Here is a 14658-nt window from a genome sequence, read left to right as displayed (position 1 = left end):
TCGGTCTCTCCTTCTTCTCACTCTTAAAAAATGTGACATCAGAATGCAGAGTAGTTAAAATGCCATCTGAATGGACCTGGACCTAGGGACAAAGAAGCTCAGGAGCCGGGTGGGGTCCACGGGCACAAGGCAGCAGAGAAAAGACAATAACCTTAGAGAAAAGGTTCCCGGCAGGTGATGCAAAGAGTAGAGAGAAAGTGAAGACAGAGGTGCTGTGGCTCCTGGTTTCTGCGTGGCTCCCAGTGCACGTCTGTTCCAGGAGTTACTCCATCACGCCTCCCTGTTTTTCCCTTTACCTAACCCACGTGCGTGACTGTCATTTACAACCAACTAAACCTTGGAGGCAGTTCCGTTAATTCATCAATTTACCACCTTGTTTACTTATAGTTATATGCCTATATTCCCAGGAGGAATAGGAATTCCTTACAAGCAAAAAGCAAACAAAAAAACCTAAACCAATGGCAGGTTTTGGTAGCGGAACTTTAGATAGGAAAATAACATTTTTTAACAAAATAAAGTACATGTTAGTTATAACTAGACCATTATCCCAGGAATCTATTTAGATCAAGGACATCAAAGGCTGAATTTACTCATCAAATGCTGGATTTACCTATCAACAGTAATGTTTAACATTTGTGAGTTACCTAAGTGCAGATAATACAGACTCTTTTCGGCTAACAGCCCCAAAGAACCATTAACATAAGGGAGAACATGAATGGAAGAAAAACAGGTACCAAACTTGAAAACCTGGGGAGTTCCCGGTGTGGCGAAGTGGAAACAAATCCGACTAGGAATCATGAAGTTGCAGGTTCGATCCCTGGCCTCACTCTTAAGGATCTGGTCTTGCTGTGAGCTGTGGTATAGCTTGCAGACACAGCTCAGATCCTGTGTGGCTGTGGCTGTGGCAAAGGCCGGCAGCTGTAGGTCTGATTTGACCCCTAGCCTGGGAACCTCCATATGCCATGGGTGTGGCCCTAAAAAGCAGAAGAAAAAAAAAAACAAAAAACAAAAACTAGAAAACCTGGGATCGCCCTTGATTCCTTCCTATCTGTTCCCCACGTAGCTTCCAAATCCAGTGGATTCAACCTCCCAGACGCTCTCTCTGCCACCACAGAACTGCTCTGGTCGCCTCTTGCCTGGAGGACATCCATGGCTTTCTCAGAGCCTCTGCTGGTTGGCCAGCATCCCATCCCTGGCCCATCCTGGGATGGTGGCCACAGAGACAAGAACCACCAGGGACTCTGGCTTCTCCCTCTCTTGTCGTTCACCTGTCATTCCCTCTCCTTAGACACTGTGGTGCCAATGTCCATTTGCAAGGGTGTGGAAATAATTCAGAACAACTCCGTCACTGACGGTAACTAAACATCCTGAATGAAATATGCTTTTTAACTTTTTTTTTTATTTTTGCTTTTTTAGGGCCGCACCCATGGCATATGGAAGTTCCCAGGCTAGGTGTCCAATCAGAACTGTAGCTGCCAGCCTACACCGCAGCCACAGCAATGCCAGATCCTTAACCCACTGAGCGGGGCCAGGGATCGAACCCAGATCTTCATGGGTACTAGTCGGGTTCATTTCTGCTGAGCCACAACAGGAACTCCTTAAACATCTCCTTAAAGGCATCAGAGCACTTGAAGAGACAAGAGTTAATGTGCCAAAATCTGAGTGAAAGTGGGATGTGAGAGCAGGCAGCTCCCCCCGGAAGCCACTTCATTCCGAGGACTCTGATGGTCCCGTGAGCTGAAAAGAACCAAAGTCAGAGCCTAGAGCCTACCCAAGGTAGGGACCTAATAGGAAACCCTTTCTCTATAAGGCTAGGACCCAAAAGGGTCACTCCTCCTCCGAGTAAAGGTGAACCCAAAATAAAATCATTCCACCCGCAGGGGACTGGAGCCCCCATTTCCATCACCAGCCAGGTCAAAACCTTCTGAAACCTTCTGAACTGTGAGCTCAGTTTACAATGAATGGCCTTGGTCTCCAGTGTCTTGAGCCACGGGCAATGGGAAACAACCTTCTCTAGAGGGACACACTTTCACCCTAAGACGCAAAAATCCTCCCCAAATAGTTGTCCAAGGGACATGAGCGGCTCAGAGCCAAAGGAACCAAGCAAACATGGGAATGAGGCACTGTGACCAAGACCAAGACACACGACTCAAGAAGTAGAAAGAGACCCAGGAAGATCCAAGTCACCGGGTCATCACTCTGCTAGAATGTTTGAAGAATCATGAGTTTAATTACCTTAGGGCACACTTCTCAACACTAGAACTTTGGGAGGGAGGCAGGCCCAAAGCCATCAAAAGACTCCAGAAAGGACTTCCCATGGTGGTGCAGCAGAAAAGAATCTGACTAGGAACCATGAGGTTGCGGCTTCGATCCCTGGCCTTGCTCAGTGGGTTGGGGATCTGGCGTTGCCGTGAGCTGTGGTGTGAGGCTCGGATACTGCATTGCTGTGGCGCTGGCGTAGGCCGGTAGCTGTAGCTCCGATTGGACCCCTAGCCTGGGAATCTCCATATGCCATGGGTGTGGCCCTAAAAAAAAAAAAAAAAAAAAAACAGAATAAACCAGAAACAACACCGCAGTGCCACGCTTCTATAAAATGATGTCTCGGATTGTTCAGAAATGTTTTCCTGACCCGCACACCATTGACCTGGTGACGTTCTACTCAAGAAGCTGTTTACTCTCGGGACCTCCTCTGTCGTGTTCACGAGGCAAAGTTCTCGAGGGCGGTTGTGGACACAAGCTCTTGATTTGTCACCAGCTCGCGGTTACCCCACAGCTCTTATCACCAGCTTGCAGCAGGTTCTTCTCCGCTCTCCCAGGGGTTGCACAAACCGCTCAGCAAAATGCTCTGAAATAAAGCTCACTGTACAGTTCTGGGTGGACGGGCTCCCGGCACGGCCCTGGAGCCCTCAGTGGCTCCACTCGTTCGTTCAGACACATCTATTGGGCGCCTACTGCACACAAGCACCATCCTGGGGGTGGGGAGGTGGCAGTAAATTAGACCTCGCCTCAGCTGCCAGGGAATACAACTTAACAGGGCTGAACAGCCGGGGGAGCTAAATAATAAACTTGTAAACAATGCTGTGCCCGATGGTGTCAAGTGTCACGGAGAAAATAAGAGTCAGGGGAGAGCGGACAGGCTGCCATGGATGAGGTCAGGAGGTTATCGGGGACGGCAAGCCTTTGGTTGAGAAAGGAAAAATGACCGGCTAGGGGCCCTCCAGGCAAAGACCTGGGGGAAGAACATTCCAGACAAGAGGAAGGTACATGCAGAGGCACTGGGGCTGCTCTGAGCTGGTCCAGTTTAAGGAGGAGAAAAAGACTCACGTGGCTGGAAGGGAGAAGGCACAGAGGAACTGGGGCCAGGCTGGTTAAGACCTCCAAGCCACGGAAAAGAGTTTGGGGTTTTTTGGTTCTGTTTTTTTCCTCTTCAAGTTCTTTTTTTTTTTTAATTGAAGTATAGTCGATTTACAATGTTGTGTTTCGGGTGTACAACAAAATGATACAGGGAAGCTTCTGCAAGGTTTTCACTGAAGAAGTGACAAGATATCGTGTACATTTCAAAAAGCCCAGGCCAAGGCGACCACAGACAGACCCGGGGGATCCTGGCTGCCCTGTCCTCGAGGAAGAGGATTCATGCACAGATTCGGGATTCAGACATGGGAGTCGGGAGGGAGGGAGGGGAGAGGAAGAGAGATCAAGGTTGGTTCCTGGGTTTGGGGCTTGAGCATCTGGGTACACGGTGACCTGCTGACTGAGATGAGGAAGAAACAGGCTCAGGGCACGGCTGGAGGTGGGGCTGGGCAGGGAGGAAACCACAGGTTCTGGTGGGGACACATCTGAGGTGCCCGTTAGGATCTCAAGTGGAGATATTGATTAAGAAATTGAAAATAGGAGTTCCCATTGTGGCTCAGTGGTTAACGAACCCAACAAGTATCCATGAGGATGCAGGTTCAATCCCTGGCCTTGCTCAGTGGGTTAGGATCTGGTGCTGCCATGAGCTGTGGTGTAGGTTGCAGATGTGGCTTGGATCCTTCATTGCTGTGGCTGTCGTGTAGGCCGGCAGCGACAGCTCCAATTCAACCTCTAACCTGGGAACTTCCATATGCTGCAGGTGTAGCCCTAAAAACCAAAAAAAAAAAAAAAAAGGGTGGCCCCTGGACCTGAAAACACGACTGATGCTGTGGACAGGAACAGCTTCCTCAGAAGAATAAGGATGAAAGTGGCAGGTCAGGGGGACAACAGGGCTTCTCAACATTTTTTGCTATCTCAAGGAACAGAGAAGCAGCGTGGATGCTAATGTGAGAGACAAGACATCAAAGGACGGTTCTGGTGGTCATGGCTGTTCATTCTGTTTCCGAGACGGGAGGTCCCAGAGCAGGCAGTGCCGTTCAGTCCAAAGTGATGCAACGGATGGAAAAAGTCTATTTCTCCAACTTGGTGGCCACCACCCACCAGTGGCTACTGAGCATTCATTGACAGCGAAATCTGAATCTTTATGGCACAGTGGGTTAAGAATCCAACTGCAGTGGCTCGGGTCACTGCATAGGCAGAGGGTTGATCCTCGGCCCGGCACAGTGGCTTAAAGGATCTAGCACTGCTGCTGCTACAGCTGCAGCATTGGTTGCAGCTGTAGCTCAGATTCAAACTGTGGCCCAGCATTGTCACAGGCCACAGGTGTGGCTATGAAAAAAAAAAAGATTTTATTTTAATTAATTAGGATTTAAAATTTAAATATAGCCACGTGCGACTAGTAACTACCAAACTGGACAGTGCAGCCCTCCAGCACATCTGCAGGATGATGGATTCAGCATCCCAAAGTTAGTGGATTGGGTAGTAGGGAAGGTGGGAAGGGATGATTTCTATTTGTTCCATGCTTTCTAAAGCGTTCAAGGTCATTGGCTGGGGGTGGAGTGGGGCCAAGAGGCAAAACACTAGTGGGAAGTTTAAGGAGGGAAAAAGGTAAGAAATAGTTTCGAAAAGCAGAGAACCCACTTGGGGGGAATAGTGAAATTTCAGCATTGAGTACCCCTTGAGATTTATGGTAAATGCTAAAGTAGCCCTTGTCAGAACTACTAAGGTTTTTCACTGGCGAACATCAGTGTGAACCTGTTAAAATCTGGCCTCCAACTACCTTTTCCACCATCTCCTAACGCGGCCCATCATGTACCTCTGCGGTTTTCAATCTCGACTGCGGAATCCCTTTTTCCTTGTATACCTACAGTACAAACTCAGGGCCCCAATTTTAAAAAGGTGATGATGACGATGACGATGAGAACAAAAACAAGCTGTTCTGCCTAAGGCTAAGTAAGGCAATGGCTAAATTCTCCCACCAGCCTCAGAGGCACCTCCAGGAAACCCCAGGGTTTGAAACCAAAGATCTACCCCAGAGAGGCCTTCTCAAATGGGAAGGTACTTACAAATCACCTGTCTTACTAAAAGGCACATTCTGCCCCAGAAAGTCTGCAGAGAGGCCCACACTTCTGCATTTCTAACAGGCTCCTGGGTACCAAGGATGTAAGGATTATACTGAGTGAGTGGCAAGGCCCGAGGCCACAGTCACAGCAGACCCCTCAGCATCATCCATTCGGACTGCTTCCTTTTGCTGGTGCCGCACAAACCCTTTCTGGCCTTCTCCAGCTGGGAGATTCTATTCCACCTTCAAGGCCTTCTCAATATCAGCTCCTCCTGAACCTTCTCCAAGAGGCCTGGGCAGAAGTAATTTTGATCCAGCCCCACCCCCCAGCACACTCCCCCGTCTCACTCTGCTCCAGCCACATGAGCTTCCCTGCAGTTTCCTAAACATGCCAAGTCAGCACCAGCCTCAGGGCCTTTGTACTAGCTGTTCCTTCTGCCCCAAATGCCCTTTCCTCAGACATTCTCATGCCCAACCCTTCATCTCCTTCATCTCTTTACTCAAATATCTTATTCCTAAATTTATACTCTGACTCCCCTGTGCGACACCCTCCACCCCAGCATTCCTAATACTCTAGTTGTCTATACACAGGTCTATGTGTGTGCTCCCCCTGCAGTTGCAAGCAATTTGACAGTGGAGTCTACAATATATTCATTCTGCATCTTGCACAGTGGCTCTCATGTTAAAAAAAAAAAAGGTGAAATGTCAAATCTATAGCTGACATAACTTGCAACTAATGAATGTAATTTAAATTTTTGACACTTCATACAACCTGATCACTAGCACAGGCATTAAAGAATAAAAAAGGGAGTTCCGGTCGTGGTGCAGTGGTTAACGAATCCGACTAGGAACCATGAGGTTGCGGGTTCGGTCCCTGCCCTTGCTCAGTGGGTTAACGATCCGGCGTTGCCGTGAGCTGTGGTGTGGGTTGCAGACGTGGCTCGGATCCCGCGTTGCTGTGGCTCTGGCGTAGGCCGGTGGCTACAGCTCCGATTCAACCCCTAGCCTGGACCCTCCATATGCCGCAGGAGCGGCCCAAGAAATAGCAACAACAACAACAAAAAGACAAAAAAAAAAAGAACAAAAAAGAACATTATAACAAAATACAGATGCTAAAGCAAGGGCACAAAGGATGCCAAGCCCCATAATGATGTTTCATCTGTAAACCAAAGTAATGGAACAACTAACTTAATAGGCGCTCTAGTAATTTTCCATGTTTTGTCATTTAAAACACTTTACAAATAATAATAATAAAGCTAACATGTATTAATAACTTGCCATGTGCTAGCAACTCTTCAGGCATCTTACAAGTACTAATTTATTTAATCCACACAACAATCCTCCATAATAGATGCTATTATCATCTCTTTTTACAAAGAAGGAACTGAGATCAAATGACTTGCTCAAGGTCATACAGCCAACCAGACAGTGTGGCTTCAGAGCTTGAACTCCTGACCACTGCAGACAGGTGAAAAACCATGCTAACTTTGAATAGCTGGGTAGGTTACTGTTTTAAAACTCCCTACAAGATTTTCAATAAATTATAAATATGCCCTCCTCCTTATATACTTGGAATATAAGAAGGGTTTTGTTTTTTTTTTTTTTCTGTAAAGGAAAAACTGTTTTCAGTTTTCAGTTAATATTTTGTCAAAGTTTTAATTTTTTTCCCCACACATGTGGCTTGCAGAAGTTCCCAGGCCAGGGAAAGAACCCACACCACAGCAGTGACTTGTGCCATAGCAGTGACAATACCAGATCCTAAACCCATGGAGCCACCAGGGAACTCCCATGTCAAAGCTTTTAAGATGAAGGAAAGGAACAAAATGACCTCTAAGAAATAAAAAGTTCCTGGGCCTGGCCTAGGCAGCACAGTTTCAGGGTTAAGGGTAACAGTTTGAAATCTACCACCTACTTGCACTGTGATCTCAGCAGGCAGTTAATTCAGCCTATGTTTCTGCTAGGCACTACACTTTCCGGTCTGCTGTGTGCTCTCCCCATTTCCCACTCCACACCATCTCCAACTTATTCTTGCAAGGGTTCTTAATTGGGTTCCACAAACTCCCAAGGGGTCCATGGATAGAATTCAGGGGATTTGTGAACTGAGTATGTATCCTACATAAGGAAACAAACCTGGTTAGGTTGGTAGAGGGGAGAAGACATGAAGTCAAGGAAAATACCTAGGTTTTCCTAATAAAATGGCATCTGTCATCTCCCTGCTACTTCTAACCTTCTAAAAAGAGAAGCTGCCTCTACTTCTACTCATTTGCTCCATAAATCTTTAAGTTCATGCACACACACACACACACACACAGCTCCTACGTCCCAATCAACCACTGTCTCAAAAAAGTACATCCACGAATACTGTGATCTCTGGAGCATCTAATTCTGCCAACTGCAAAGCCACGTGTCCCAGGTGTTCCTCCTTCTCCCTCAGCTCCAATTTACCCCACGGTTTCAACCACCAATCCTGCATGGACAACCGTCAATTCTCCATCCCAGACCTACCCGTCTCCTGAGCTCCGAAGCAACCTCACAACACCCTGAGGCAGGCACCATCCTTAGAAAGTCCACTGGCAATTCAACACTCCTCAAATCAAAAATCTTTGCATCCTTTGTTCAACACACAGCTCCTTCCCCTTCCTTTTCTCACTCGACCACAGGGTCACCATTCTTCCAAGGATTCATCACCTGCTGTCAGGGGACAGATCCTCAACATTTCTCCTTATTTTTAATGATATTCCTTCTACGGTGTTGCTACTCAACGTGTGGGCCCATGGACCAGCAATGTCACATCAGCTGAAAGTGTGACAAAAGCAGAATCTCAGGACTCACCCCAGACCTGATGAGTCAGAATCTGCATTTTATTTATTTTTTCATTCTTTTTTTATCTTTTTAGGGCTGCACCCACAGCATAAGGAAGTTCCCAGGCTAGGGGTGGCATCGGAGCTGCAGCAGCCGGCCTAAGCCACGCCACAGCAACGTGGGATCTGAGCCATGTCTGCGACCTATACCACAGCTCAGGGCAACGCTAGATCCCCAACCCACTGAGTGAGGCCAGGGATCGAACCTGAGTCCTCATGGATAAACCCTGGTCAGGTTTATTATCACTGAGCCATGATGGGAACGCCACAATCTAAACGCCATTTAAAAATGTCCCCAAGTGATTCAAACACACATTAAATTTTGAGACGTGCTTATCATGCCCTTAACACGATACCAGCCTAACAGCATCTGAATTGGTTCATTTTTAGGTATCAACTACTCATTATGTGCCAATTACAGTGCTCTGACTCGATCCTCAAAACAATCCTGCGAGGCAGTCATCATCAGTCCCATTTTAAGAATGAGTAACTGAGGTTCAAGTGGATAAATCATCTATCTGCCCAAAGAGCCCACCAATGAGGGGCACAGGATTTGAACCTAATCTGTCCGACCACAAGCCACTTGGCCCAATTGCACTAATTCGCTTAAATTCTAAAATCTGTATTTCCAAGGGTGTGCTGGCAGTATTAATTACTCCGGTTGACTGAATTTTCTAATCAACATAAGGTAGATTTTGTTTATTACAATTAGCTGAAAAATCTTTCCAAAGATACAGCAGACAATCCTGTCATAGAATGAGAAAGCGTTGTCTTGCCATAGGAATCATTCTGATTATTCAAGTTCACTCTAAGGTAGCCAATCAATGGAGAAGAAAATGTATTCTGTTCTTGGGATATAATCCTAAGTTTTAGGGGGTATAAAAATATTTCCCTAATAATAAACTCTGTGGTGTGTGTGTGTGTATACAGATGTGCTTGGCATTCTTCTTTCCTTCAAAGTAAAGAAAAAAAGTTGTGTAAGACTAGTTCTTTTTTTTTGGGGGGGGGGTCTTTTTTTGCCTTTTCTAGGGCTGCTTCCATGGCATATGGAGGTTCCCAGGCTAGGGGTCTAATCAGAGCTGTAGACGCTGGTCTACGCCAGAGCCACAGCAATGCCGGATCCTTAACCCACTGAGCAAGGCCAGGGATCAAACCTGCAACCTCATGGTTCCTAGTCGGATTCGTTAACCACTGCCCCACGATGGGAACTCCAAGACTAGTTCTTAAATGAGTGGTTATCTTGGGTTGAATTCACTGAGTTTCATCTAAAATCTACCTCATTATTATTTTAATTTAATTGCCTCATTATATTCCATTCAGTCAATATTTCATAATCCTTCATTGCATTTTTACACCCTAGTTTCCTTCTTTTATCTTTTCCAGTGCCCATACATAAACCTATCATCTATTTCTCCAACATTATTTCAAGTCCCAGACCTTGCTGAGAAGATAATAAAAGCTACGAATGCTCAAGTCAGAAAACCATGTATTTGCCAAACACACAAAACAGGGCACATGGGCACCAAGACAATCAGCCAGCTCTTATACCGGGACAGGCGCCTCTGCTCCCAGGTGTCAGGCCCTCTCCCTCCTTTGGGGAACTGCTCTTCCCCCAGTGGGCAGGAGCAGCCACCTTTTCATAACAGCTTGGTCCAGGGAGATGCCAGGACCAGTGAGGAAGGTGGACCAGTCAGAATCCATCCATGGGATTTCTACAACTGAATCAGAGACAGAAAGCCCCTTTGGAAGGATGTGAAAAATGCGAAATTCAGGAAGCACTAGCTCCCTGCCCTGGGGCAGGGGGTGGGGTGGGTGGGGAAGCAGACAGTTACAAGCGAGCAATAGAAGAGGCCCAACTGCACCCAAGCACCTGGTTCCAATTATCGCCGAAGCCCAGCGCACTGCTGCTCCCCCGGGTTGCTTACCTTCCCTCCACACTGACCTCCAAAAGCCTCCTAATGTTTACAAATTGGCCTGTGCTCATCCACGTTTCCACCGCTCCCAACCAAAAGTCTGACATTAATATTGGTTACTTATAAATACTACATTTGTTTTAAACCAACTATATGTCCTTTAAATTTTTCCTATACAAAGGTCTTCCTTTAGATATTTAAATAGGCTTTTAAATACACATTACTAAAAGGCTCCCGGTTCACTCTGCATAAAACTCTTCTTGAACATCTATTTAAAACAAGCCTTGACTCCTATCATTCCACATGCTCCACACACTATTGAAATACAATTCTAAGAAGCTAACTGCCGGATCATTTTTTAGTTTAATTCCAAATGTAACAAGACAAAACTGCCTTCTTAAGTCATCTTTTCCTTTATGTATTCAATTATAGTCCTTGCTTAAAATACTTAAAATAAAAATTGGCAGTGATCCATTCACGGATGGGTATTTTAAGTCAGAAAGCAGTAACATATCAAATTAACCACACAAACTCAAGCTTATTCTTGTCATTGAGAATTACCACCACAATGGACCTGAAATTTTCCACCTTAATTGCAAGTTTTTACATTTCAGTCAAATAGACTAGGACTTAACAGACGACAATGCAGCCCAACTACAATCTGTCCAATAAACTCTGAGTTCACACGTGTCTTGCGATCACCGAGATTACCATAGATTTCCTTGCCACTAGCCACGGCCTTGCAAATTCCCTGAGGGCAGCTGCATTTGCAAGGTTGTAATAGTAATGCAACTTTTGTTTTATTCTATCACTATTCCTAGTCTGGGGAGCCTAACTTAATGCTAGAAACTTAGTCAACTGTAAAAGTAATGAATCTTGAAGTTAGAAAAAAAAATTAGAAATTTTTCAGTCCGATTACTTCACAGATGCAAATATCAATACAAAAATAGTTAACGGGCCCCCAAAGCCAACAAAATTAGAGAAAGAATTAGAACCCAGATCCAATGAGGGTTTTACTGCAGTATGTAGAAGATTCCCAATCTTAGAAGAAGCCTATATGATACTCTATGCAGCAAATGACTACTACAGATCTCCTTTAGTGCTTCAAATAAATGGTTGCTTCTAAATGTCCTAAGACAAACCGAAAAGAACTTTAAAAGCAAGAAATGGCTATGTTCATGACAAATCTTTTCCCATCAGTCCTGAACACATCAGAAATATATGGAAAGACGGGCTTAAAAGAGCTCTTCCTTTTCTGCTAGGCTTTCTCAACCGTCTCCATTCATACACAATACGATGCTTCCTCAATAATGCTGACAAATTTATTCTCATATCATACTATAGACTTTGGTGCACACAAGGTCATATGAAAACATCTAAGACTTTGTCACTAAAATGAAACCAACCAGAAATGCATGGCATCTAAGTGCTTAGATTTCATCTTTACATACACTTCCTCTTTTTCTCAAAAATAATAAAGAAAATAGACATTTTTAAAAAGAAGGATGCTGAAACAGACCTTTCTTAGGTCAACTCAGAGCTCTCAAAGAGATTCCGACAAAAATATGAGGGGCGTACAGAGGCTGGCACTATGTGTCTGATATGTATTTGTTGAATGAGTAATGTGGTTATATTGCAAGTATGGAAGCATGAGTCCTCTGAATAACTAAGAACTGCTATCTTTTTTTGAAAGCAAAAGAAAACGCAGTACCTACAAATCACATTATTTTTATAAGTTTTAAGTACTTCCAAAAGCATTTCCAATTAGCAAGGAACTCTAAAACAAATGTAGCAATTCAAAAGTAGAAAGTAGCAACAGAAGTGGGTACAGTAAAACACACACAATTACAAGGCTTTCTAAAGTAAACTGGAGTTCCAACTAATTCCCAGAGAGCACACTCTCTCCCTGGCAATATTATCACCACTGCTTTACTAGATTAAACCCTCAGACACAAACACTCCCCTGACCAGAACTTCAAAGGAGATAAAAGCACCCATATATGCAGAACTAACAACATTAATTTTTTAAAAAGTAAATAACGTAATAACAAAAAAGCTGAACAGATTCAGAAACAAAACTCTGAACTGTACACTTATTACATAGGAAAAATAACATTTTATTTACTGTAATAAAACTTAGGGGAGTTTTGGTGCAGTAACATTTTCTGTTGCAAAAGCTTACATTCCTAATTGCTAAAGAAGTTATTAGCAAGTTAAAATGAACTTCAGTGGATCAGGCATTAGGCTGAAAGAAATAATCATTCTTCGACTTTCTTACAGTCATTCCTTGCAAATACAATCAATCCTGATACAGTTTCACCTTTTTCCCTGCTCAGCTTGGGAAAGAAGAAAAAAAAAAATACATACAATGCTTTTGAATCATTTAAACTAACTTCCTTAAACTGAGAATGTTCTTTAAAAAAAACAAAAAACATGGTTTTCTGTCATTTCTATTATGCTGAAAAGGGCCCACAGACACCCATGCAAATCAAAAGTACGGCAGGCAAGCTTATACTTTTCCTCAGACGCTGACTGCAGTGAGTAAGGTCATGGTCAAAATGCACAGGCTCATTTAAACTTTCATGGCTCAGCCAACAGCTCCTATCAGGTTTCCTGATCCTAAGGAGATTAAAACTGCAAGAGTTTCTCCCGGTAAGGTCGGCAGGAGGCTATTTCGGACCCTCAAACCGCAGTCCGCAGAGCCCGCAGCCGCGCATCTTCAGCACCTCTGGCTGTGTGTGTTAGGCTAACCTTTCCAAGCGTCCTCTCCAACCTTTGAAACAAACCCCACAAACGGATGCAATCAACTCAAGACCGCCTTCCATCGCTCCCGGCGAGACCTACCCCCAACCCCCGCTCCCGATGTCATCCCCAGGCCGCCTTCCGCAGTCGGGGACTTCGGCCTGGCTCCCCAAGGTGGGGGAGGAGGTGTGGGGAGCAAGACTCCCCGCCAAGCAGCTCTTCAGCAGGCAGAGCGGCAGTGCGATGCGGGAGAGGAGCAGAGGATGATGCTAAACCCCAGTGCCATATTTACACTGGCTTTTTCTTTGCCAAAAAGATTTCTTGTGTCCAAGAATATCGCCTTTAAAGGTAAAAAAAAAAAAAAAAAAAAAAAAGGACCTAAGCACCAAGCCGCTGCCCAAGCTCCCCGATCTCCAGTATTCTCACCCCTGTCCCCCGTGCGGGGTTGCCGCCAGGCGCTCCCTAGCCTCGGACAGGTACACCTGCAGAATCACGGAGGATCGGGCCGCCCCCGCAGAGGAAGCGTTCGCCAGGACTCCGACCCCAGCAGCCCCCGCTGGGGTGATAGCCCAGGCGGAGTCGTGCCCCGCACAAACTTCCCAGTTCCTGGGCTCCGGGGACAGATCCGCCAGCGAGCGGACGGTCGGACTGGGGGCGACAATGGTACCGGCCGCAGAGCTCAAAATGCAGATGGGACCCTCGTCCTACATCCAGCCCTAGGTCCAAAGGGTATCCAAGTGGCGCCCGGGCGGCCCCCGAGGGGCTGGCGCGCTGCGCGGGGCTGCGGCCACCGAGGCGCTTCGGCTAGCGGGCAGCCCCAGAAGGCTAGCAGCCCGAAGGCTGGGGCCCCGCTCGGGCTCCCCGCCCCGCAGCAGCTGCAGCGGGAGGAGGAGGGGAGAGGGGAGGAAGAGGAGGAGGAGGAAAGGGACTGCGCGCCGCAGCCCGAGTCCTTACCGAGTGGTTTACCCCCCACATCAGGACGCTGAGCAGCGGATCGCTGGCCCGAAAGAGCTTCACTTTCTGCGCTACGAAGTGCTTCTTCTTAGTCTTGGTCTTGCTCGCCAGGACGGAGGACCCCAGGTTGCCGGGGGTCGCCATGGCCGCCGCCTCTGTCCCCTCCACCGCCGCGCTCCCGAGGCCGGGGACCCGCCCTCTCTACACGCCGGCCCGGGGAGGCAGCCTCATCCCCCCCCCCGGCGGCGGCCCCGGCGCTCTATGTCCGCTGCGCCCACTGGCGCGTTCGCCCCGCTCCGCCCGCGGTGCCCGCTCGGCCCGGCTGGAGAGGGAGGCTGTGCTCGGCTCGCGCCCCGGCCGGGATCCCGCGCCCGCCGCGGCTCCGCGCTCAGCCCGCGGCTGGACCAGGCGCGCCGCGAGCGGCTTCCGTGTTGGGCGCCGGCGTCATGACGCAGGGGGCGGGCGGGCAGCAGCTGCGGCGCCGCCGGGCGGGGCGCGGGGCGCGGGGCGCGGCCGCGGGACCGTTAAGCTGCGCCCTCGCGCTCCAGCTCCTGCCGGGGCTCCGCGGCGGCCCGGGGGACGCCGGCGAGCTCGGGGCGGACGCTCCCCGCCGGCTGAGGAGGCCGCGGGGTGGGCATGCGGCGCAGGGAGCGTGAGGACTCCCGCAGGGCGTCCCCTTCTGCCCGGGAGAAAAAGAGGAAGGGGTGGAGGCAATGGGGAGGTCGGAGGAGAGGAGACCCCAGAGGCGGTGGTCAGGCTAAGGAAGGAGGCTCGG

At 47.6% G+C, this 14658-nt stretch overlaps 1 protein-coding gene across 2 annotated transcripts in view; it reads right to left on the bottom strand.

The window, feature by feature from the left end:
• The window catches only part of PIP4K2A (phosphatidylinositol-5-phosphate 4-kinase type 2 alpha), a 184445-nt gene extending 170166 nt beyond the window's left edge, over window positions 1-14279 (bottom strand). Inside the window, exon 1 of one of the 2 annotated variants that reach the window (XM_047755045.1) lies at window positions 13884-14279. In XM_047755045.1, the coding sequence (XP_047611001.1) occupies window positions 13884-14027 (144 nt within the window). In that variant the 5' untranslated portion in view covers window positions 14028-14279. The remainder of the gene's footprint in view (window positions 1-13883) is intronic. The other variant, XM_047755043.1, reaches the window with a different exon arrangement.
• Window positions 14280-14658: the final 379 nt, after the last annotated feature.

The sequence above is a fragment of the Phacochoerus africanus genome, chromosome 12 (assembly GCF_016906955.1).
Source record: "Phacochoerus africanus isolate WHEZ1 chromosome 12, ROS_Pafr_v1, whole genome shotgun sequence".
Lineage (NCBI taxonomy): Eukaryota > Metazoa > Chordata > Mammalia > Artiodactyla > Suidae > Phacochoerus > Phacochoerus africanus.
The sequence above is the reverse complement of the archived record's forward strand: the minus strand, read 5'-3'. Positions and strand labels throughout refer to the sequence as shown.